Raw genomic sequence first — 27,936 nt, forward strand, 5'->3', positions numbered from 1 at the left:
TTATATCACAGAAAGGCGCAAAAAATACGAAAATATTAACCGAAAATGCCGAAATAATAAGTGACCATAAAAGCTATAAATTGAATATAACAGAAAAAACTGAAAAAAAAAACAGATCTGAGAAAACACACGCAGTATATTCGTACAATAACAAAAAACAGGCACTGTATTAAAATGAAATTGAAAACGATATTTGAATGAATTTCGTTTTGCCGCTCTGTTGCTGTGTTGCTGTGTCAGTGGAGCAGCGCGAACCAGCTTGTACTGCTGGGCTTTACAGTTTCACTTTTTTCGCCTGTGACAGGTTTTTTCGCATTTGGCTCAGGTGGCGCTGCGCGAAGATGCTCATAATTTGCAATAAGACGAGCCGCTGTGCTGCCGAGCTACTGATGACGCAATCGCCGAAAAAGTAGAAGCTTCGCTTAGTTGTTTTGTTCAATCGAAAGGAGTGAATTTGCCTTAAATTTATGCTAAGTATAGCAGTTGAGCTGCTGAAGGTCGCGTAGAAGCTCTTTAACTGATATGATCTCAATAGGCCCAAAGCAACTAGGAAATTTTCTGAATACATAGTTATTGCGGGAGAAACGGAAAAGGGAATGGCTGAGTGCCTATATGATTAAATGGATGAAACGAGTAGAAAAAGGTTTTTATACGTTAAACACTTTTGATAACCTTTGAGGGCTCAACTTAACGTAAAGTTACTGCTTTTCGCGAAACAATTTTGTGTATAAATATAAACGGAATATTTGGTGTAGCACATGGAAGGGTCAATGCGAACGAAAAGTTATTTTTCATGTTAGTAATAAATTCCGAACCATGGTTACAAAAGATACCTTCAGTTTCTGAAATGAGTGCTAAAAATTCGCGGAAGATTAATTGCTAATGCTTAGGGTATCGAATACATTAGAATGTCCGAATAAACAATTTTTTTCTTAATCCTACCGCTGATGCTATTTATTCTACATGTAGGCAAAAACATTGACCACCTTTATACTTTTTTTCTTTTTTATATATTGTGCTTTTATTTTATATTTACTCGTGCCACAAACGCTTTGAAAACTAACATTGAATTCCTATGAGAAAAATTCCACTCTTCTATAAATTTGGTATACAATTATTTAATCTCAGCTTTGAACTCCCTTTCACAAATGTCCAATGTCGTTTACACCCTTTTTAGGCTTTTGGCCGAGTTCCTCCTACTATTTGTGGTGTGTGTCTTGATGTTTTTTCCACAAATGAAGAGGCCTACAATTTTAAGCCGACTCCAAATGGCAAAATATTATAAAATACTAAAAAAAATATTGGTTTTCTTTTCTTGAATTTTTAATATTTTTTCAATTTTGAGGGATTTTGAAGTCAACACAAAAAATATTTAACTTCTTGTTTTTTTTTTAATAAAGTAAAGGATATAATTTTTTGGATATTCTTGAAAGAGAATTAAGAGAGCAGATGAAATAATACCGAACTGTGCACTTTTCGATTTGACCTTTTTCCCCTAAAAAAAAGAAGATGTAGCAGCATATAAGCTCCACACAGGAATTTCTTTACGCATTAAGCTGCAATTTGTAGTGCTGCAGCCATGACACCATAGCCGTAACCGTAACCATAGCCGCAGCAATACAGCATTTGTTGATTAGCTATGCCGTAATTATAAATATCTGATATTGAAGTAAAATGAATGGCAACATTTGCATTTTGTCATAAAAACGCAGACAATTTTTCACTAAGTCAATTAATTTTGCAGCGTTCACTTCATTCAATATTCAAATTTTTATCGCAAATATCCAAACAAATGTAAAGTATTTCACAGCTACTTACGGTTGCGGGGAAAAACCAAAATTCAGTAGATACATACGACTACGGTTATGGTTACGGCGTTATGGTGCGGCACCTACATTCGTTTACAGTGGTGCCCATATGTTTGATCAGAACAGCTGATTGCTATGGTTACGGTTATGGCTAAATAAATAAGTAATAATAGTGTAAATACCTCTAAAATCGGCACTTTTGTTTCGGAGATTAGCGTGCTGCCATAGGCAAACAAATACCAAAGTAATCAGATATGCCACATTTTCGTACTACCTGAATTGCACTACTGGAATCGCTGCGTTACCTGGATCTTTCACAAAAATTTAATGTATAGTCGCGGCGACCCAACAGTTTTTTTTGTTCATGGAATATATTGCAATTCAAAATGCCTAATAACTGTACTTCAATATGGGCTTTGTAGAAAATATGAAAACACACAAATTTGTTACTAATTTGCATTTATGAAAAATTGGAAGTTTTTAAGTTGCATGCCATATGTGTTTGTATGTCTGTCGCCCATAAAACATGTGGCTTATTTTGGTTATTTTATTTCTATGTAAAAAAATCGGCCTTTTACGGCCGAAAATGACGCACATGAGCTAAATTGAGAAAACTGAGTATGAATGAGGTAGTATTGTAAAGAGTTGAGAACACAAAATATCCTGAAGATGAAGTGCAAACCTCTAGTGAATTCCATTCCATTGCATATCAAAAATCAATTATGAGTAGAAAGTTTTTGCAGTTATAATTTATTGGTGATTGAAAAAGTCTAAGGTACTCGTAACCTATCAAGTACCTATCAGTAAGGAGCAACAACTGATTCAAATCCCAATATTCCAATTATGCTCCTGCAATCAATCAACTTTTAGGCTTGAAGATGCTTAAGATATTGAAACTGCCGACTTCAACCAGTTGGATAGTAGAGCCTGAATTATTTTTGATACAGCAGTAGCGGAGTCTTCAGTTTTTACCACTTTTGAAAATTTCAAGTTGAAAAATGTTCACGTCATTAAAGAGAGTTTCGGCTCATAATACTGACTTAACTGACTGCACCCGGCAGTTAAATGACAAACATATGACTACACAGCTACGTAGGTATAACTAGACACACATACATATATGCTGTAGATACCAAACCCAAGCTGACGCACGTACACCCGATATTCCTTATTTGTATAAGTAAAATATATAATTTTCATAAAATCAACATAAATTGGGTAATTAAAAGTCAGTTTCAGTTTTTGTCTCGAATGCCTATTGCTTATATTATTTGCTGTGGTAAACATTGTCATTATATATATAATTTTTAACGCTAATTTCAGACTTTTTGGGCTTTTGCATAACTTGAGAAATTTTTTTTTTGGTTTTTTTTTCACTTTTATATTCATGTGTTTCTCTTTTGTAGCTTTGATATTCAAATACTTTTTATGACTGTTTTTTTTGTGTGCCTCAAACTAAGTTCCCAGCCTCCTTAGTATGTGATTTACATAAATACATATTGCTATTAATTGTTGTTGTAATTACGTTGTGCTATGTTTGTTGTAATCAGCTCGGCGTCCTGAGCATGGTGATGAGATTATGATGCGTGCGCTAGGTATTTGTTTTTGTTTCTGTTTTAGTTGCTTTTGTTTTTTGTCTATTACGCACGTTATACAAAATTTAAATTTTTCTTTGTTTTTTTGTACAACTGGAGGAGGATGGCCAGTTTCGTAACGCACACATTAGTGATAATAACAATTAATAAATGACTTGTGAAGAAATTGGTATTGTTTGTTTTCTTCTGCTACTGTTGCATTACTTTTCATAAAAAATTTGACTAATTTTCAATATTTTTTTCTCATTATTAAAGCTTAAAATAGCTTCATAACAGAAATCTCCTCAATGTTTGGCAAAACTATAAATTTAAAAATAGATTTGTGCTTTCAATTTGTTGCTTTAGATTTTCTTTTTCATACACAATAATTCATGCAACTACAGTATTCCGTCAAAAAAACAACTGTAGCATTACAAAAAGTTTTCGTATGTAAATATTTTGACTATTTTTTTATTTTGTTTCATTTTTTTAATAATGAATAGTCTTATTTTTTTGTAAAAGTATAGCTCATTTCTCAACAAAAATCATATAAATCCAAGCTCCAAGTATAAATCTTTTCAGCCCAATTCCAAGGTTTTTAAATAGCAGCTTTAAAGCCCGTTAAGTTTTAATAAAGCAAATTTGAAATCGCTCAAAATTTTCTTTGATTTGCAGTAATTTTTCCCCGCTTCACATATTTTCTCCATATAACGAATGCACGACATCTTTTTCTATGTCAAGGAAAAAAATTATAAAAATCAACGAGAATTTTGAGCAACTTGAAATTTACTCTTGTTCATACCAAAATTTATTGAACTATAAAACTGCGTGCCACAAGTTTTTATAGAGACTCTAATTAAAACCGTGGAATTGGGATAAAAAGTTTTTGGAGTTTTACTAATTTTTGTATAAAATTTTAAAATTGCATTTGTATGGTTTTTGTTAGAAAATTAGCTATGCTTTTGAAGTAATGAAAATTAGCAAAAATTTAAAAAATATTGATGCGCCAGCGATTTGTCTCAGGATGCAATTCTATGCATAACATTCATCTATGTTGAACCTGAATGGTCTTTCGTTTTTATTTATGAAACGTGTTTGTCTATCTCATATTTATATATTTCTTTTGTCGGGGAATAGAAAGTTAGTCATAGTTGCCTCTTAACCAACACAAAGAACAAATATTTTAGCCATTTAGCTTCACTCTCTCTCTTTGCAAATTATTATCAAAACTCTTTCTAGCTCGTTAGTTGTGATCGTCCATGTTCTAAATCTGATGTCCCTGAAAAAGTAGCTGTGTCTACGAGTCAGAACAAAGCCAAGGGATGTTGGATGAGTTGGCTTGCAGTAGCAGTAAATCGGTAGCTGGGATCATTCACGTTTAATTTACAAACTGAACAAATATTCATTAAGCCGAGATAAGGTCTAGGCAGACAATCGATGTACGCGAGACAATGTCGAATAACGCGAGAGTCCCGAGGTAGTTCAAGTTCTTGATCTGCAATAAGTAGTCACTGATCTCCAATTATGTCTTTCATGTGACCAGAATTCTTTCTCTTTGAGATGACGTCTGTAAAATGAAAACTCCCATGAGTACTATTAAGCCGGTACATATGTAAGTAAGCAGGACTTGCAGTCAGGCAAGCTCGCAGCTGTATCGCGTAATATATCCCCCTTACAATCACTTTCCCCACGTAACCGCCATGAAAGTATTACATCACGGGGCTGAATAGCTCATTGGCTCTTCATAGTAATTAGTGACACCTGCGGAATTCTGTGCGACTCAGATCAGTATAAATGAGTCTTAAAAGTTCCTCTATTATTTATCAATTGTCTGCCGACTGAAACATGTCATCCAAAATATTTTTTCCTTGTCAGATTTTGCGATTTTCCGGAGCATAGGGCGGGCAGCGAAGCATAACATAATCTATAGCTTCTTCACTGTCTGTTCAAATTAGGCTGTGTGGAGAGCTGTCGTGGCCATGTCTATTGAGGTATTTTTGAAATTTCTCATGAGGGAGAGGAACTGCGTTAATCAAAAGTTAGTTTCTCCATGGTTCCTATCAAGCCAAGTCTCTACACTCGGTTTATGGGTTCGCCTTCCCTTTGTTGATATATTTTTCTTATTCGATTCTTTATGCAGAAACCCTAAGTGGTTTGTAGGGAACTAAGCCGATAAATATATATTTCAATTTTCTTTCTGGTGAATTTATATTGACTGCATCAGCTCAGATCGGCGCGGCTTACAGGAGAACCGAGCTGGCTACTCTTCCACACAGAATTATTTTATTGTGTCTAGGCATTTTGTCATTTTAGGCATGATCCCCAATAAGTAGCATTGGACGCTCGATGCCTTCTTGATGGCATAGGTGCATTTTGAAATTCAAACGGCCGTACCAGAGATTTTGAAGGCTGTAATGTCATTTAATTAAATTCCTTGCATTTAAAAATTATTTTTGCTAAATTATTTAATAATAAATAAATACATATTTTTTTTTAATCTTCCTTCACTAAACAATACTATATTAAGAAAATAAATTGGTAAAAAAAACAGTAAAGTATTATTTTGTGCATTTTGCGTCTTAAAGTGCAAAACTTACAAAATGAGTAGTTCATCAAAAAGGGTCACTTCCTTTTTAGGCGAGTGTGAAAAAAGAAACAGAAACGCCCAAAAAAACGCCAAAAGTTGTGTCAAAAAGTGGTAAATTGCTATACAATGCGGCTTGTTGTAATATGAAAATGTCTTACAGTTGATTAAACAGCAGCCAAAATATTGAAGGATATTCGTATATCCTTGCACACTAACACATGCCCATAATCTCGATGCGTCAGCAGGCGCTTAATGCTACTGTATACGAGTATAATAGCGTGTGCATGAGTGTGACTGAGAGTCGACACTCATTTATGTTATCACGTTACAGGCCCTGAACGATATCCTTCCTTCGGCCAGCCGTTTCAACGCTTTCGTTCTTCGGCATCCTTGCGCACATTTACCCTTTCGAGTAACTCATGCATTTGCATAATTTTTTCAAATTCAAATTTTTTATTTATTTCACACATTTGCTTGTTATTTTATTGTTATGTTGAAGAAGAAAAAGTTTGAAATTCTGTTTTTTTTATATTTTCCTTGTATTTTTGCTGTTGGCTTTTGTGAAGTTTTTTTATGTTTTGTGTTTCATATTTCGCGCTGTTGCTGCACTTCCCCTTCCGCATTAAGCGCCGGAAAATGTGTGCATGCGTGTGTGTGCTACGTTGTTCTGTTGTTGCTTTTGCTACTGTTACTTCATATTGGGATAACATTTCTAATTATGAGCCCCGGTGAAGTGTTGAAGCGAGGCGTCTACTGACTGTAGGATCCTTTTCGCTTTAAGGCGCTTTTGAGGCTTAAGAAATTGCTTTTGCGCTGCGCTTTTGCACTTTTTTGTTGTTGATGTTTTTATGCAATTGTATCTGCCTATTTTTCGCTCAAATGCAAATTTTTTGACAATTTTTCACTGCGTATATCCTGTCAGGTGTTAAGTCTTGGAAGTTGTCTTTTTTCGGTGGCCTACTTGTGTGATTGCCCTTCAGGTGTGAATATGGATGGTTTTTTTTAAACAAATACACAAATTGAAGTGCTAAAAACAATAAGTGAAGGAAGATAAATTAATTGATAAAAAGTAATAACAATAATATCAAAAAAAAATATTTTAAAAGGTAAAGGGCGACTAAAGAAATAATTTTGTAAAAATAAATTTCAAAAGTAATCTTAAAAAATAGGTTTAAAACATAGAAATATAAATATTGAAAATATTCTCATTAAAAAATAAATAAATTTGGAATAAATTAAAAAAGATTATAGTAAGTAACGCCATTTGTCCATTTTTGGAGTATTATTTGGACGAAAATAAGTAAGGTTAAGAACGCCATAAAATAACTGGAAGGTTGGTTAGTTTATCTTTGATATTAGCAGTGCGTTATTTAACTTTACTTAGCTGTTCCTGGCAATAGAAAAGAATATTTTGCATGTACCTATCATTAAATTTTCAGTTTTATTACCACTTGCGAAAATTGCGTCTAACATTTACGCACTTCTTTTTGTTAATATCAAATCAATTTGCGAAAACAACAACAATATAGCAGATAAGTGTTGCCTGCTGTTAAAGTACGTCTTCCTAATGTCTCAAACTTATAAAAAGTTGAGACTAAATGCGCATTTACGGATTAAAATTTTAAAATAATGAATACGATATTAAAAATATGGTGCATGTAAAATATGTATACGAGGTTTTTAATAAATAAAATAAAAACTAATATTTTTGAAATATTTTTAATCCTGCCTAAATTAATTAAAATTACATATTTCGACAAACAAATCGAAGTTTAGGAATTGAATGACTAAAAGCATTGTTTAACAAAATTTTGAAGTTACCTATTAAATATAAATAAGGAAAAATTATCAAGTTAACAAATTTGTATGAAAATTGGCATTTCGCTGATCAAAAATGCATCAAAAATAAATTGTGAAACATAACAAAATAAAATTTAATATAAAAGTAACATTAACGCAAAAAAATTTAAACCGAGTAAAATTATATATATTTTTTTTAGCTCATTAAAAGCGAACTAATAAACTATAAATAACATTATTTTTTAACTTACAAAAAATAATTAGTAAAAATAGTAATAAAAATAATTAACGGAGAAATACTAAAAACTGGCATTTCCTTGATCAGAAAACAAAAATAAATTATGAAATGAAAAATAAAAATAGATAAATAAATAAAATAATATAATGCAAAAAAATTTTTTTTAAATGATTAAAAAATAACGTATTAATGAAAATAGTTAACAATGGCTTATAACTAACCAATAACTAAGTAATATAAAAATTGTAAAAGGTGACATTTGTGCAATCAAAAATAATAATACAAAATTAAATTAAAAACAAAAGAAAAATAACTTCAGTAAATATTTAAAATAACTAAAACAATACATTTTTAACTTTTCACAAATAACTAATAAAAATAATTAAACTGGCATTTTTTAAGGGACAGGTACCTGTAAACGGCCATATTTTCTCTGAGTTTCATTAAAATTAAATTTCAGGGAGATCGGTCAATAGCTTTTCGAAAAATATTGTTTTGAGAAAAACGCGTCTAAAGTTTGAATACACGAAAATTCCTCTCCCAGCGCTCGAATGCAAAGAATAGAGTCGTCACAGTTGACGATCTATAATATGAGAAATACTTAAATTTACGTTCTAAAATTTTTTTGACATATTCAGATTACAAAGGATTATATTAACATAAAAACAAAAATTGTTTTCGAAATTTTACAGGTACGTATCTGTCCCCTTAATCAAAAATGGGAATACAAAAATATTTTATGAGTCGAAATGTATTTAAAATTAAAAGCAAAGAAAAAACAAAACTCAATACATATTTGCAACTTATAAAATAATATATTTTTAACTTATTAAAACTAACTAACAAATAATAATTAAAATAACTAGTGGAGAAATAATAAGGACTGATTTTTTATTAATCAAGAAAATTAATGCCAAAATAAATTATGAAATGAGATATGGTAACACGTGAAAATAGAATCTAGGTAAATATCTTAAATAAATATATAAAATAAAACATACAAAATTAACAAAAATAGCAAAACCAAAAATAAAAAATAATTAATCATTAAATTAATTAAAAAAGTAAATAATGATAAAAATAATATAACTAATAAATAATTAATATAAAAATACTTAACAGAGTTGACATTGCACCAAGCAAATATAATAAAACAAAAATAAATTACGAAATAAACCAAAAATATAAAGAAAATAAATAATTTAAATGAATAAAAAATTTTTTTTTTCAAAATGCACTCACGATTTCTTGTGTATCCGAGTACGATTTGGTCACAAAACGCAAAGCAAAATCAAAAGCCAAGCAAATCCAAAAAGAATATAAATTTGTAGTTTTTAATTTTTTTAAAATATTTTTTGAATTTTTTTTTTGTGTTAAAAATCCCCCTACTTTGATACACAAGTACATGCGTGAATTCGACTATTATCGAAACCGCTCTCCAATTAGGCGCCGCACAGTACTGACCAGCATCGAATCGATGACTTCGTCACCACCGCCATTGCCTCCGCCGCCGACGCATTCACAACACCAGCAACAACAACAAGACACACTACCCATATCACTCACATCTGCCATCACCAATGGTAATGGTGGCGGTAGCGGCGGCGGCGGTGGTGGTTGTAGCAGTCCCAACGATCCCACGACACAAGTGATCATACAACAACATAATGGTGACTATCAACTGAGTAACGCCACACGCTACTTCGACCCACAGCCGACACATTTGACTGCCGTTGTATCGGCCGCCACACCGCAAGCATTGCTCAGTCTGTCCCCAAACGATGCAGCCACACATCCACATCATACACAGCAGCATCACCACCATCAACAACAACAGCAACAACACCAACACCATCACCACCAGCAGCAGCATGATCAACAGTCACATAATGATGGCACACATTACCATCAGACACACTTGCAACAGCAGACGCATGCGCAACAACAGTTAAGCATAGAATCAGCTGGTACAGCGGTGAATCTGGGTGCTTTGGGTACAGCCCATCAGGTACATCAATTGCATACCCCCAATGGGGGTACTTCCTACGTCTACGAATACTACAAGCTGACCGATGCGAAAGATGAACCAACAGATTCGGCAGCCGAATTGCATTGGAGGTAGGTATCAAATGCGAGTGCAATATGTTGGTGTTGTTTTTCTTTTTTCAACTCTAGCTTCTGATGGAAGGCAGTCAGTGAAGTGCGCGAAGAAGCATTAAAAGTGAGCTAATCAGGTAGCGCTCTAAAAAATCTTCACAACTCAACGCAACGCAACGCAGTGCTGGCGTTCACATTCGCGTTCGCTGAACTTTTGCCTTGAGTGAGACGGCGAGCCGCACCGCTCTGCACTTGCTGGTGAACGCTTGTGCGCTTGTCGCTTGCACGCTTCTAAAATGCGCTACGCGCGCTAGTCGACAGTATCGCGATTGAAATATTCACATGCATACATATACATATACATGTATACGTATGTATATACAAATCTTTTTTTGCCTACTTTAATTTTTGCTTAATTTTAAGATTTATATTTTTGACTTGTTTATGCAAATTATTTGTGCGGGTTTATTAGCGTTTGCCGAAAAAAAGCTATATTTATGCATGTGTGCGAAGGCATGCAATTTTTGGTAGTGCTCTATGCGGGTATTTCGAGCATGCGCAGTGCGTTCGACTTGACGTTCTGTCCACTGTATGCGTTTGGTGATTAAACTGGACAGATATTCAATCATTTTGTGTGCACTGCTGCATAAATTTTTAATTGCATTTTTAATGTGCTCTTAATTTTTTTACGAGATTTGATATTTAGTTTTAATTTCTCTGAATTTATGTTCGTTATGTCCTTGGCGGTGCAGTGCGGGATGTAGGTGGCAAATTAAAATATAATGGATGTGAATGGATAAAGCTAACGAAAAATGGTGTTTAAATTTTTGGCTAGACATATATGTATCAGCATTTATGAAGTATATAAAAATGAGCGAATTTTGGGATCGCTTGACTTTTTTCTAAAGCGATCCGCCTATTGCTTAATTTTACATAAAGTGGCGATTATAAATGAGTGAATAATGTTTTGTCTTTCAGTATTTAAAGTGTTTTTCGGGTTACAGTTTTAAATTTTTTTTTAAATATTGTGCATTCTCAAACCATAACCATATAAAACAAACCTTATAAAAAATTTTGAAAAATAAAAAAGAAATTAATTTAAATGGAATTTTACCAAAAATGAAGATTTGGAAGAATAGTAGTGCACTAGCATTATGTAACTCTCAAAAATGTCTACAAGGTGGCGCAAAAATAAGTACCTAATTTTGTTTTTCAAAATTTTTTTTCTAAATAATTACAGGCAGAGGCCCCCGTCGCCAGTGCTGCAAGTCGTATATTTAAGTGATGACTTATTTTGACATTTACACGCTCAATTACTTGTATGTTTGTATACTGCAGCTGTCTAGTTCACAAATGTCAAATGTTATTACCGTATGACGACATTTGCGAAAATTAATTGATTAGGGTGACTAATTGTGTGCCACCTTGTATGAATAACCAAGTTAAAATTGTTTAATTCTTAAACTTTTTCCATTTCTTTCACACCACAATTATTTCATTCATAAAGAACATTCAGAGCTAATCGAAATTGGAAAGTCTAAACAAAGGAATGAAATAATTCCAATATTGAACCAAATTTGATTGATCGATTATTTTAAAATTAAAATTAGATACCTATGTAATAAACTTAGGCCATGGAGAGAGAATGCGGAATCGGATGTTTGTAAATTAAACGAGCAAGGCTTTGAAAACGTAAATTTAAATAGGCACAAACAATGTCACCATGCAAGAAGTGGAGAAATAATAGACCAAAGGCTACACGCGAAATATTAAAAGCAAATCACACCATGCACACACATACAGATATGTATGTCCATACACATATATGTATTTAATCTACACATACACGTACGAACTCTTATATTGGTGACAATTTATTGAGGCCATTAAGAGTATCGAGACCACTCGAAAAGTGAAGTCGATTAAAAACTCAAATATTTTATTGTTGGTTTCGGTATTGCAAAGCTTTGGCTATTTGTTGTTGCTTTTGTTGTAAGATAGTTTGTTGCTTTTGTTATCATGGTTGTCACCGCAAGGGCGTGTGCATGTGATTAACATAAGAATACATATAATTTTATGTGGACGAACAACACTAGCCAAAGGCGTTTTCAGCAGCAGCAGCAGCAACAACAACAGCAATATACGAATATAAAAAAAGTAAAAAGCAATTTATCATCGCGTAAAATTATATTTAATAAATAGTAAAATTTAAATTTAACTTTGCCGCTGGTGTCACCAGCTGCAACCCTGAGTTGGGACGCTGTCCGAGCCGAGTATCCGATTTCCTTACAACGCGCGATAATAAAGAAAATAAAAATTAATAAGAAATAAAAAATTTGAGTATTTATCAATCGTAGATAGAATACAATTAAAGTGACTTTTTAGGCGAAGGTTTACACTGGCTTACAAATAATTAATTATTTTTTACCCGAGAAATAAACCATTCCATTCCCCTATAAAATCGGTGGCTGAGTCTAAAAATGCACATGATTTTGTTTTCTGCCATGTAGTTTTCAAGATATCGCCGAATAATGGTTATAGGTTAACCCTTTGCGGTCGACGCCCCCACTGTGGCGCAAGTAGTCATAAAAGGAAAGATTTCCGGGATCAGTAGAAAGCTAGCAAATCTGCATACCGCACGCGTTATTTTAAATTTTCGAAAAAATTATGAAGTTATTTATATGTACGAGTTCTATGTTTTCTAATATTCTTATATTTGCTTTAAATCACTAAGGGAGAAATAAGTAGAAACGCTAAAATTAAAAAAAAAAATTTTTTTTGTCGAAGTATGAAAATTTTCGATTTCTATTGTAACAAATATATGCAATTACGTACATATTATATGTAAATTTTCGGATTAAGCGATGGATTTTGTACGGGAACGGCCTAGTTCCTGTTTTTGGCTGTAAACTAGTGTTAGCGAAGAAAATCGAAATTAATAGCTTTGGGCAGCAGCCAAACAAAGCCAGTGGTGCCAAATATGTAGGTAAGTAGGTAGGTGAAATGCTTGAAGCACCAGCACCGTTTTAATGAGCTACGGATGTAAAAGCGAAGATTGACGGGATTTAAGTTCGGGCAGTGCCCTATGCTGTCGAAGAAAGGTGGACCCAGTGACCCTAAACGTGAAACTGCCAAGCTCCGATATTTACAGATAAAGTGCGGATGATGTAGTAGTTATTAAAAGGAAAATCTGCAGAATATTGGACCGCCTAACGTTTTAAACCTAACAGTCACACTTCGCTTCTTTTATAGTATATTTTAAGTTTGGTCTCAAGTTGTTATAGATTATTTGGAAAATCCATATAAAGGTGCATTTACCAAAAAATTTTGTTCTTAAGAGTCTAAAATAAAATTGAATGCTTTGCACAATATATTTTTGTAGAATTTTTTAATCCAATATCTCTTACCCATGTGGGTGATTTTGACCATTATTTTTTTAAATTTGGAAAGTATTATGTTTGTAAGGCCGATGAAAGGTTAAAATGTGCCGAAAAATTATAAACATGGACTTTCAATAGCGGTCTTTTCAGACGACATCAGTGCGCGATAATGGAGAGAAGTGCCCATTAATGATTTCTAGCACTTTAAAGCTGTTATATATATTCACTCTCTATTAACCATTCACTATTCCCTATTTGCAGATATATGTATATCTGTAAAACAATCTGCATATGTGTATAAATATATATAATATATAATATATAGAAATTGGATTTATGGTCCGATTTGTTTCGTAGTAGAAATACATGCTAGCTACCTAAAAAGCAGTGATTTTTGGAAAATTGTGCCCGTTAGTTTGCATTTGGGTCGACATACATTAACAACTCATATACATATTTAAGATTTTAGATTTTTTAAGAGCTATAGGAAAGTTTTTCAAAAAAAAACACACGTAAAATTCAGAAAAATGCATGAAATTTTTATTTAAATCGATGGTACAGTCAATATAATTTAATGTTTGAAGATTATTTCATGCAAATGTTGACCGCGACTGCGCTTCAAATGGTCCATCCGGTTAGTCCAATTTTGGCATACTCTTTCCAATGTTTCGGCCGGCATCTCACATATAACTGCTTTAATGTTGTCCTCTAATGCGTTAATTGAACCAGCCCCACAAAAAATAATCTAAAGGCGTTATATCTCACGATCTGGGTGGCCAATTGACAGGTCCCGAACGTGAAATAAAATGTTCACCGAACTCGCCTCTCAACAAGTCCAGCGTTACGCGTGCTGTGTGGCATGTGACACCGTCTTGCTGAAACCACATGTCATGCAAGTCAAGCTCTTGCATTTTGGGCAAAAAAAAGTTGGATATCATTTCACGCTAACACTCACCATTCACAGTTACGTTACGATTCGCAGCATCTTTGAAGAAGTACGGTCCAATGATACCTCCAGCCCATAAACCGCACCAAACTGTGACCTTTTCTGGATACATTGGTAGCTCTTGCAATTCTTCTGGCTGATCTTCACTTCAAAATCGACAATTCTGCTTATTGGCGTACCCATTGATCCAAAAATGAGCTTCATCGCTGAACACAACTTTTCGATAAAAAAGTGGATCTTCGGCCCACTTTGCAAGAGCCCTTTCACCAAAAATTCTGTGTTGCGGTAGGTCGTTCGGCTTCAATTCTTGCACCAGCTGTATTTTGAAAGGCTTCACACCTAAGTCCTTTCGCAAAATTTGCCACGTTGTTGAGTAACAGAAGCCCAATTGCTGCGAACGACGACGAATCGATTATAGATGGTCATCATTAACACTGGCCGATACAGCTGCGATATTTTCTTCAGTTCGCACTCTACGTAAGCGTGTTGGTGGTTTGATGTCCAATAATGTAAATTTGGTTCTAAATTTAGTCACAATAGCTCGAATAGCCGCTTCAGTGGGTCGTTTAAACTGACCATAAAATGGAAAAAGTGCGCGATAAACTTTCTTAACAGAACACGCATTTTTATAATAAAATCCAATGATTTGCAAGCGTTTTTCGTTTGTAAGACGATTCATGGTTAAATTATAGACCAAACTGAAGATGTTTGACAGTGAAACAAAACACGAAACGTGCTTCAGCTGTTTAAACCAACTGTTTAAAAAGATAATAGCTAAAAAATCACCCGTTATGTGGTCCGATTTGGTTCATACACTTAATATATTTACATATATTAATTCATATCAATTAAAAGTTATACGTTCAGCGCTTTACGATCAATTACGAGCAGGTTCAAGGAGCTGGAGAATATTGGAAAAAAAATATATTTTCTTAGAGGGACAACGCTTTGTCGCAAGCGAAATACTTTTGAGCGAATAATGGTTGAACAATTTATAAAGAAAGGTTCCTTTCGATTTGATCAAGTAGCCGAAGTGATCAAGTAGGAAAAACACAAAAGTTTAAATTACTCATCAAAATTAATGTGTCCACCTTCATAGCACCCTTCCATCTAGAGCAATACAACTATTCCAGCGCTTCACCCAATCTTCTATACAATTATTGTAGGTTAATAGAGGTATGACCTTCAACTTATTCTGCGAATGGCCTCAATTGATTCAAACAAGGTGGCATTCCGAAGATTGCTGGCATAATTGCATAATTGCGTACTGGTAAGCCCATGTCTCATCGCTTATGATGCGCTCATGATGCGTTTACTTAATTGTTTGGGGTAAACCTCCTTTTTTTATTTCTCGACAGAGTATCCTTCTAAGCTTATACATATCGTTCAACGCTGTTCTAGTTTGTTGGTCCTTTGCGAATGATATGTCTTGTCTTCATATGGAAAATAGCCATTAGTTTCTACAATCAACTCCTCGTTTGAATCAAATCTTTTTCCCGCCAGGCATTTCTTCAAATTGGGGAACAAATTGTAGTCCGAAGGAGGCAAGTCTGGATAATAGGGGGGAAATAAAACATTTTTTCTGCCAGCCATTTCTTCAAATTGGGGAGCAAATTGTAGCCCAAGGGAGCCAAGTCTGGGGAATAGGGGGATGTGAAACGAGTTGGAACCATATTTGCATTCATTTTGCAACTATAACCACAGAGGCGTGAGCTGGTGCGTTGACGTGATGGAAAAAGAAAATAAATCAATTTATTCGATTCAAACGAATGCCAAACACAAAAAAAGGACCGATCTGGGTGAAACTTGGTGTGTGTTCTTTCAAGAAATGCTACTAACTAAACATAACCTCGATATGCGTCAGTAGTGAAATCTCTCTGACATAAACTTTTCAAACCAACCTCGTACTTACTTCTGATGCGGTTTTTTAAAGAAAATTAAGCTCTTTTTTTTACCAGTTATGCTCCGACGCGTTTCACTCCCGAAATATCAGTCATAGTCTTATGAATGAACTTAAGAAATACATTAACCTCTGGAGCAAATTCTCTTAGATTCATACCACGATTTTCGAGAACTAGCCTTTTGACTATACAGATTTTCCCCATTCGTAGACGCCCACCAGAACAAAGCAAATCAATTACCACTTCTCGGCTCTCTTAGAAACTTGTATATCATTCATATTTATGCCTGTGTTTTTGACATGCACGATTTACCATTGCTCTTTCTCAACATTTCTAGTGAAATTCCTTGTTACACTAATTTTTTAATTGTGATAATCGCAGAAAACTCAGAAGTATGATAACCAATAACTCATGAAATCCTTAAGGTAGTAAGAAATTAAAATTAAAAAATACGAAAGTAGAACAAGAAACTGAACGAGCCTACAAATGCACCGCCTATATACAACTACATACATATAGTTATTGTATATTTGTCTAAATAATAAAAACTACATATATTTTGTACATAGCTTCCTAAGTATATACATTTGTACTTATATATAAAAATATGAAAAGAGCTTGATTACTTGCACGTGCGCAGGTGTGTACGTCGCACATGTGCGCCCAGATCTTTCACCACATCTCATAAACTCTCGAGCATTCATACGTGTATGTACATATATATGTATGTATGTTTGTCTGTAAGTTGCCATGTGTGTGTGTGGATATGTAGGTGCGTGAATTAGCGATTAGATCGTGTTTCCATTAACACTTGACGCGCAGCAGCAGCAGCAGCAACAAAAGAGCCACAACAACCGACGGTAACAATGATACCACCATCATCATCGAGAGCAACAACAATAACAACAGCAGAAACAATGCCAATGTTAATGTTGTCAAATGCTTGAACTGATTTTCATTGGACTTCAATGTGGCCACACCTTGGCCTCAGCAGCACCTAACAATAACCCAGAGTTTGCAGCACCCTCGGGGCTGGCACTACAAATGAGTATTTAGCTTGCTTGTGCGCGCCCATTTGCCACTTTTTACACATACATACACACGTGGATACGTGCATATGTACTTATATACAATATATTCCCTCAATATTTACCCTCTACACCCTTCTCTTGCTACATGCCTGGTCGCACTCCTTTCGATGTGCAGCAGCTGGTCAATTGCCGCTGCAATAATTTGCTTACAATCACAATTTGTTTTTATTGCACTCGTTATAGTTAGTTGTTGTCAATTTTTATTGTAATTGTTATTGCGTTTTGTTGTTGTTTCTATTGCCGATTGATTGCAGTTAAATAAAGAATTTATTATTTTGCTGTCGATTGCTTTTGTTTATGGATTGGATGTGGCATCTCCCACCGCCCAGCTTTCCATGAGTTTAAATGTATGTTAACTAAATTATTTATTAATTATATATGTAAATATGAGTACCATAAGTGATACTTGTATGTAGTCATGAAAATGAGATTATAATTAATAATCTTTACCTTTACTATGTTGCAGTAGTGTGCGTATTAGCTTTAGAATTAATTTTTATTATTTTTTTTAATCAAAGCAGAATTGAATTAAGATTATACAATGAAATAAATATTTAAACCTGAAGGAGCGGAAATGGAATTAAATACTTTGATTTCCATGCTCAATAAAATTTACATATTTTGAAAAATTTGTCCTCGTAGCTCTGCTATGAAGTGCACCTGCGCGCTTGACGAATGAAAGTACATTCTACTCCTACTTGGGATCAGTGTGTATGTAAGTACATACAGCGCGCGAAAAAAATATAGTAGGACAATATTTTCACCAGCTTTGATTACATTTTTTGTTTTTTAATTTTTATTAAGTTTTTACAAGAATATAGCTTATTCTACAATAAATACCATATATTATACATCTAAGTTCCACTCCTTGTAGAAAGTATTTAAGAAGTCGACAAATTTTCATCAAAATTTCAAACAGAATTGAAAAAAAAAAACAGTAATACTCCTGACGGTGCTGCGTATTCGCTCCATATAACGAATGCACGACATTTTTTTTAATCAAAAATCACTAAGAATTTCAAGTCCCTTGAACTTCCACGTTATTCTGATTTTTTTTTTTTTTTTGTAATTCTGATTAAATACAGGTAGATTAGAATTATTATCAACATTTTTCGCATTCATTTTAGTCGTCGCTAGATTAACAAAGAACAATGAGCTTGTTGCAGCTCTCACGCGGTTGAACTTACGGCCTCTCTTGTGAACATCAACAGACACCAGACTATAAGCCATATGGCGGCAGCAAGTTTCGCAGTGCAACAGAACGATTTTGCTAGCAGTTGTAGAGATGAAGAATTGGTGGATAAAGTTCATCTTATGGGGGATCATTTCTGTGAGCACTTGGAGAGTTTAGATGAAATTTCGTTGGACGAGTTAATTAGAATCGCAAACGAACGTAGATGGCTTCAGGCATCATAAAGGACTTCTGTGGTCACCAAGTGAATTTTTTATAAAAAACGCAAACCTAAAATAACGAAACCTTTTTGAGCTGTTCATTTATAGCAAAATAATCTCTTTTGACATTTTTTATATGCATTTCTCTAATGACCCGCATATGCTGCGTTGTCAACCTTCCGAAATCTATCAAAGCAATAAATATTTTCAATTCTTGCATAATTTTTGGTTGTCGATTTTGAGTTTCGATTATCTTTTTCTCTTCAATTCTCTTAACTCTTCTTCTCGTTTTATTTACTATATGTGAATTTGCACAAGCTCTACATACATACATACACACGTATGCACATACATATTTGCACGCTTTTTAAGTTTTCTCTATATTTGTTCTTTTGCCTGCCTGCCTCATCAGTGTCATTTGCAACTTTTCACTTGTCAACTTAAACGATACTAATCCTATTAGGCCACTCTGTGTCATAATAACCGAAACGGCATGCCAATGGCAGGAGCGTAGTTTGAGAATAAATTAGGGGAGACATACATTAATGGAATATATTTGATGTACTCGCAAATATTCATATGAAATTTAATGTCCTAAACGTGGTAAAGTAACAGAGCTTCGAAAACTCAAGTGAAGCAGGTTCAAAGAGATGGTTGTTGTGTGACCAATCGACTGGCTTGTGTAATGGCTCATTATGGGTGTGATCAAAGCTTGGTTTTATTTTTATATAAATTCGACTTATATTCGCAAGAATAAATGCGGCCACCAAGTTTTGCTAAGATTTGCGGAGTACTTTATAAAATACGATACCCGATATCTGGTTCCTTGCACGAAATGTTTCTAAAATCAAGTCAGCGGTCCTCATACTTAAAGCCATATTATAATAGAATTAATCAGTAGACTTTTACAAGATATTACAAATGTGATTGCATACTTGTTGGTATGCAGTCAACACTGGATATTTGACAACTGGAGGGTTTGGATTGATTTCTTTCGCTTAGAGAGGTTTTTCACTTACTAAATATCTCGCATGTAGATGTGTTGTGGCGAGTTTCTTGCATATACTTGTGTATCCATATATACTTAAACATACATATAATTGGTGTTCAGATTATAAAATTGGTGTCCATGTATAAAAATTAATTTTAATTTTGCAATTTCCAAGCAGTTTATATAATATTAAAGACTAAAAAGTCTAAAAAAAATTAAAAATAATAAATAGCAATAGCAAATGCTTTGAGTTAAAAAAACATATTTCCCTGCTTTACACACTTCATAATGTCTGTCAGATGTTACCCCTTAAAACATTTCTAATATCTCAAAAATTCAAGCCCCCAAAAAACACAAATATTGTAAGAAATCGAGGAGGGTGAATGTAAATTTGTCTCACAATATGCTATGAAAATAGTCAGAGAGGTTAGAAAAATCCTTTTCTCTCATTTAGTTTTCCATGTGCATAAAGAGTCTCGCTCTTGGACCCTACTGAATGGTAGTCAGCTATATAGTAGGCCTTGATATTTATTTTTTTCGAAAAGAGTGCAGTGCAAAAGTGACTTCCTTTTTGTCCATTCATCTAACACACATGTCTGCAATTCTTAACTGGTTTCTGAAATAATGAATTAATAACGCTCACTGATTACTGGAATGAGTGTGCCCCATGACACACATCTGCAGCTGCATTGATTGTGAATATTTGTAAATAGCACGAAAATCACAAATATGTAATATGGTATATCGTGGCATGTTCCGGTATGTGATAACCTTACTACATCCTTTTTTCATTGCCTGCTGACTTTCCCTTTAAACAACCGACCCTCAGCTCACTCTAAAACTGATAATTTGCGCATAAATATCGAGTATTCTTTTAAGAGCTTAAGAACTTAAAATGATAATACAAAACAGAAATATTTTTGTAATTCATTTTTTTCTTCCATATAATCTGGTTTATAATTTCAAGGCATTTATTCTTTGAATACGATATTCAGCGTATGTTCGTCTAGTTACAAGCTACATTCGACAAGTCCAATAAATTGATTGTTAACCGCGCTATATAGCCAGTTGCGCCGTTTTGTTGGAATGGCAGCTCCGTCCTATTCTCTATGAACTTCGCGAACATATTTATTTTTTTCAATGTAAATTTTCACAATTTTGAAGCGTTGTTCTGGCGTTAAATGGTTCATGATGACTTGAACAGAAATGTGAACACAGTTTGCCATTCTCAACTATCAAATCGAAGTTATCGATGTCGATAGTTCCAATGCTGTTAAAAAACAACTGATGCTTTCAAGGATCTTTTAATTACCTTTTTTCATATCCCGCTTCCGTTTATCCAGGTTTGTCTGCATCAATGCATAGATATTAATATATGTGCTTTGTAGAAAAATGATAGGAGTCCACATTTACATACTCTTAAATAGTCAGGTGGCTTAGAAAGTCTTTCTACCAACTATAATCTCCTCAAAAATGGTATATGAACGCCTGAACCTTCTCAACATGTTAGAGAACTTCAACACAGTATTATTAGGTTGGGTTCCTGTGCGCGGGCGATATGAGAGAAATAAAATAGCGGATCATCTAGCTAAAAAAGGGCAAACATGACTCTAATTGGTCCTGAACCTTTCTGTAAACTTACAAAGGACCACACTAACGAATTTTTCAGGCAATGAGAGGAGATTTAATTCGTTGAATACTGGCGAAATTTTATCGGTCAGCGAAAATCGAAACAATTCCCAATGCCGGACAGAGGAATTTGTAATAAGCTACTTTCACTCAGCAGAGTGGACTTAAGACTTTTTACTGATTATTTTACAGCTCACTGTAGCCTGAGATACCACAAATTTGGCTCTTCTGAGACTATCATCTGCCGATTCTATGAAATGGACACTGAAAATTTGGAACGCATTATTTGTAAATGTCCTGTTATGGCTTGGAATGGGATTATGGAACAATAAAACCCAGAATGTCTTAGAAATTAAAAAAAAACTTGAAAGATGGGATACCTCAGCTGGCTTTGCAGAATATATCTTTGGTCGTAGTGCGCAGTAGCCGATACATGCCCGAAACATATGTTCGAATATATGCCCTCTTTCGAAAGTTGAACTTGGCCTCAAAGCAAAAGTTTAATTAAGGCTTATATATATGTACTTTGAATTTCTTTAATCATCTTCCTTAATAAAAAAATCAAATTGTGTGAATCTTAGCTGCTTTAAGACTATTTTGAACAGCATTCACAGCGAGTTATATTCAGATTGTCCAACCCCCTCCTTCATATCCTTATATGTATGAACTACACCACTGCCCTGCCACTCCGCTTAAATACTGTATATAGGTATGTTAGTTGCTGCATATGGCATAAAGTTTGTAAAATATTAGGTACTTTACCGTCGCACAATCGTACGCTGGCACCATTTGTCGCTTCGTCCACTTCATCTGTGTCCGTGTGTTCCTGCATCATGCAATACTCAGTGATTTGCATCAAAGAAATTGCAAAGTTGCAATAGGCACACCTAATCTTTGTTATTATGGTAGTTGTTGTAGCTATTGTGCGCACAAAAGCTGTTCAATTTTTAATTGAATTTTGAATATGAGCGTCCGCGTGCGCGCATAGTCGCAACAAATGCAACAACAAACATTTACTTGTATACGGCGAGTAAGCGAGGCAAAAACAAAAGGCCACAGTATCGATTGCATATAAATGACTGAAAACAACGGTGATAACACAAAAAAAATGTAATTTTATTATTGCAACATTGCGCACATTATTGCTGTTGTTATAGCCGTTATTTGCCGTTGCCAGTCGTCGCTGACTTAAGTGCAATGCAGCAACATAATCCCAGCTTAATGAAATTGATTCTGCGCTTGCTAGTATGCATATACCTGTACATGTATGTGCGCTTATGCTTATATGTGTGTGTATTTATTTTGCAAGGCGTATTGTAGTTTATTGGACTATTTGGTGTGTGTGTGAATAAGCCCACCACGAGTACAACCCTTCCCTGCATGCCGTACAGCTGAGAAGTTGAGTTTGATGCAAACGCATCGATTGTTGGTGTATTCTCCTATTTCAGAGGGAAATGCTTACGTGAGATTATTTTACCTGATTTCAATTGTATGTATTCCTTTGCTTTCTTGCACCTTTATACTCATCGTTTTGAGCATAAATTTGCATATCTCTCTGTTTAAGAATTCAGTTCCTTCAACCATTCTAAGGCACACACAGGACGACGAATTGAAGTGATGACTTGTAGAATGTTGCAGAGGTCTTTTTAAAAAATTATATATATTACTTAAAGTTATATTAATGCTTACTTAGAAAATTTATTTGTAACGAATAGATCATTAATCAAATTACGATTTATTTTTCATCGTTCAAGTGAAATTTTCTGAGCAATTTTTCTACGACGAAATTAACATAGGTGGGATTATGCGACTTAAATCAAGTATACGCAGTTGTTTGCGTTAAGTGTTGTTCATTTTGAAAGCAATTTCATAATTCTACGACTGAAGAAGTTCTCACCCCCAATGATAATAATTGACCAGTTCATTTCTATAAGCTTCTGTTGCGGTGAGTCTTTTACTGTTAATGAAATTTTGCAAATGCTTGAAACGACGATAATCGCTAGGCGCCAAGTGTCTGAACTATATGCAATAGAGCCTTCCATTTAGGTTAGGTAGTGCTGGTTGATCTGTAAAAGACCTCCCTTAGACCACTAGGGCTCATTGTGTTACCAGTGCTATGTATTCGGGGTCGAATTACATAGCCTCTCATCTAAGCTTGCGAAACCTTTAACGCATCGCTCAAGATGTGTGTGTTCTAGCATTGTTTTGATGGAACAAAACATGCTTCCTATTAGCCTATTCTAGTAGCATCTGGTCGATCGCCCGATTCAGTCAGATCAGTGGTCCGCTCTGTATTATTATTATGCGAGCGGTTTCATCTTCCACCTTACAGATTCTTCAAGTTCCATTGGAATATATTCCCAGGTTAGTAAGATGATAATTTAATCTACAAAACCCTGCTAGACTTCCTGTGATTATTCCAAAATTATTTTTATTTAATTTCATATAGTCTTTAAATCGGCTTAGGTTAAAGCCACCAATCATTTCATTTGCAATTAACGGTATATTGTCCCAGTATGATCTTCTTTGTCTATCATCTGCTTTCTGAAAATTAAAGAAGAAGTTATTGCTCTTTCCTCTGTCACAAAATGTTTTTAGACCTAGAAATGTGGAGGCCGCCTAGTTAATTGATCTGCCATTTGGTTCCCAATAATTCCTATGTGCCCTGGAGTCCACAGGGTACGCATCTGGCTTTTCTGGCCTAAGATATTCCAGCTTATATGCCTTATCAAGATATTCCAGCACCAGTTTTGATGTAATCTTCAAAGAATCGAGGGCTCTTACTGCTGCCTGCCTGCCAGTAAGGATAGAATTGCTTCAGTTGTTATAGTTTTATTAGAGTTAGAGTTCCACTTGAGATATTTTGTATTTGCATTCTTGCCTAACGCCTTCGAGTATCTTTTCCTCGGCACCCAGACATCTGCCCCTTCACCTTCCTCGGAGAAAGATCCGTCCGCGTACCATGTTACCTACCTGTAAGGAATCGAAAAAAATGTTGATTACAATGATGTTACATCAATTTGATTCAAATAACTAGATTGGTCGGAAAAAAGTGTTTGTGTAAGCATTAATCGACAAAATACGGAACAGTGATGAGAAGTGGTATGCAATCGTCAAGAAATGTGTAAAATTCAATCAACAATTCTTTATGGCTACATTGAACAAAAGTAAGCATGAAAACCGAAATGTGTATATACAAATTTTAATATTAAGAAATAACTATTTTTTATGAAGAAATTCTTGTGTGAAATGCCTTTTAAAGAAACCGCTTTTTGTAATTATTTTCAATTAAATATTTGAAGTTGAATTAAACATGATTTTTTTTTACAAACTTTTGATTGACTTGGTTTTATTCTAATTGTAACATATATATTAATATAACATATTCAAATAATAAATATAAATTTAATACAAATAATTGCACTTAAAAGGCAAGACAAAATACAGGGAAAAAGTAAATTAATTTACATTTATTTGTGTGATTACCACCTCAAGGCCGAGTGAGAATAATGTTCGATAATATTTCATATCAATTGCTTACAGACACTCTTTCAGTCAAGTATCCGTTCTGAAATATCATAGAATGAAACACGTCAATTGATTAACGCGGTTGTGTTTGGTCCAATGCGAGCAGCTCGTAGTAGATGATTTCTTACGAATTCCATCAAGCACACAGCAAAGCTTTCTTGGCTGTTAATCCATTTGTTTGCGCGGCTCACTACAATTTTACCATTGCCTTTATCGATCTTTTTAGTTCCTCTCGTTCCTTCTTTCTCTCGCGAAAATAGGTCGACTTCTTTGTGTTTCAAAACGGTTGTTCTCTTTCGATGGGTGTATCACAACTACAGCTAGCTTCTCCTTAAAACCGATCTTTTGCAAATGATTTCAAATAGTTCCAAAAGTTATTCTGTCTAATCTTCAGTTCCTGGGCAAAAGAAAAAGTACTCATATGCCAGCGCAACTCCACGACTTCCACGATCTTATCAAAAGGTTATTTTCGACGATAAGCCTACCGAAACGGCACAATTCTCGTCGACTTTGCTATTTTTCCCCCCACCGGTCTTGTGCAATTTCTGCATTTAACAAATGGGCGAGATTTCCAAACAAATCAAAATTATAGGAAATTTGAAATAAAAACAAAACAAGATAGTTAAAACTGGCCAAAAAATCGCATTCCTAAATAATTGACCATCGGTATCGGCTCTCTCGTTAGTTGTTGATTATGCAAAGATACAAAAAAATAGATACTATCAGCCCACTATGTATGATTTGCGCTTTTGAAATATAAAAATCAATTCGAAATTTGAGATTCTAATAATTTGTCAACAGGATTTTTTTCCACAATGGTTATATATTATATCCATAACAACTGTCCACCATATGGAATCTGTAGCATTGAACTTTGACATTAAAGTTAAGATTCGTGCTTAGCGTTAACTAAAATCCCTTCCAATTGACATTCGCTAAGATTGGATGATTTTACGCACGCCATATTGGATTTGCTATTTCAAACTATGTAATTTGTATATTAGATTCTTGTCTCCCGAAACCATTGAAATTAAAAATTGGATTCAATTTAAGAATTTTCGTCTTTCATTTGCAATTTTAATCTCAGATTTGTGCTCAAGATCCTATGAACTTCAGCACGTGGGTATCAAAGAAATATGCCGGCTCTTAACAATTATATGTATGCGGAAAATTACATCATTTAAATGTCCACCGTCTGTCTATAAGTAAAATCCGCAAAAAAGTCGATTCATGAAAGCCGTATTTCTGAGTACGTCGAGATGTTGATTTTGAAGGTTGCTTAGCAACCTCTTGACCAAAGTAGCAATATTCGCAACAAAACGTCCAGGTTTTGGTTTGGCAGTTCTTTTTCTGTCCTCGACAGAACCAGTTGCTTGAATTTATTTACTTTTACTTGTCGGCTCATTAAGACGAGTATTTCCACCAAAAAGATCAGAAATTTTACTTTATATTGTTCTTAAAGATTGACCATTTTCAAAATATGCTTCAATAATTTTAACGCGTTGTTGTATGGTGAGAAATTCTATATCTGTCTACTTGTGAAATGCCAAAGATGTCATAAAAAAAAGTACCGTCTAGAAATTATTCACTACTGACATCTAGGCGTCGCTTTTGAGAGACCCTTTAGGCTCTTGCTTAAATAATTTGCTAATAATAATTTTGCCTAAAAAAAGTTGTATCCATTTTTACTAAATAACCTAGGCCAGCGTAGTCAAATCACATGGACTTGATGCCCGATTGGCAGTCCTATTTCGGTCAGCAAAATTTTATCTCAATAAGGTGATGATGTCATGCGCTCTATTGCATATTGCATCCTCTTCCTTGAACCATTCAGCAAATTTTTGTGAAACTTGTTAAGCCAAAGCTACAATAAATTAATATAATAATAGTTAAACATTTGTCTTTTAAATGTTCCATGTGTGTCTGTTTGTGTTACTCCTTTTTTGTTTATCCTGCAGTTGTTTTAAACAAATTCATCTCATAATTATACTTTTTTGTTCTGCTCGTGCTTGTTAGAAACATTGCTTTTTCTCGTGCTTACTTTTCTCTTACTTTGCCAGAGTAAGGGACAATTTAGCAAGAACAACAAGAACAACGAGAAAAGAACATTTCGACGAAATAATTTTCAATAGCAAATGTGTTTTACGTGCAAAGTCACTTAAGTTTGTTTTGGTTTTTATGCATTACAACGAATACAACAAACAACTAAGAACAAAAAAAAAAACTGAAAAACTTTAAAAAGCCACACTGTAACTAAATATAAAAAAAATCATACATAAAATAATTTCAACTAGTAATTAAAACATTAACCAAGAACACAAAAAAAACATAATAATTTAAACTTCAGCAGCAGCTAGCAACGAAAATTGTTCACACTTACGTATACACACATACAAGTATACATACATATATGTACACTTGAACAGCCTGCGACAAAATGATATCACATTAACAATTTGGCTAGTTTTGACTAGTTTTCTTAATTTTTTGTAATGAAAATTAAATTTAAAAAAAATTTAAATAAATCGAATACTTAATTTAGACTTTGAAGTCTAACAAAAACCATTTAAATCCAAGTCCCAACCTTTACCTGTATATAAAAATAAAAATAAAAACACTAATTTTTTATCCCATTGCAATAGTTTTAGCTAGAATTTCTAGAAAAATTCTAGGTATGCAGTTTTATAGTACATACAATTTTAGTATAATAAAATGCAAGTTTATAGATGCCAAAAATTTGTTTTAATTTTTTATAAGCTTTGTTTTTTTGACGGTATTGCATATTTGCTTAAAAAATGTAGCGAAATTTTGTATTACATAAAGTAATAAAAAATCAAATGCGGCCGCCGTAGCCGAATGGGTTGGTGCCTGATTACCATTCGGAATTCACAGAGAGAACGTAGATTCAAATCTCGGTGAAACACCAAAACTAAGAAAAACAGTTTTCTAATAGCGGTCGCCCCTCGGCAGGCAA

At 34.1% G+C, this 27,936-nt stretch overlaps 1 protein-coding gene across 1 annotated transcript in view; it reads left to right on the forward strand.

The window, feature by feature from the left end:
* The window catches only part of LOC129244186 (protein grainyhead-like), a 226,443-nt gene that overhangs the window by 58,764 nt on the left and 139,743 nt on the right, over positions 1–27,936 (forward strand). Inside the window, exon 2 of the mRNA XM_054881799.1 lies at positions 9,454–10,125. Coding sequence (XP_054737774.1) covers positions 9,454–10,125 — 672 coding nt within the window. The remainder of the gene's footprint in view (positions 1–9,453; positions 10,126–27,936) is intronic.

This window comes from Anastrepha obliqua, chromosome 4 (assembly GCF_027943255.1).
Source record: "Anastrepha obliqua isolate idAnaObli1 chromosome 4, idAnaObli1_1.0, whole genome shotgun sequence".
Classification (NCBI taxonomy): Eukaryota; Metazoa; Arthropoda; class Insecta; order Diptera; family Tephritidae; genus Anastrepha; species Anastrepha obliqua.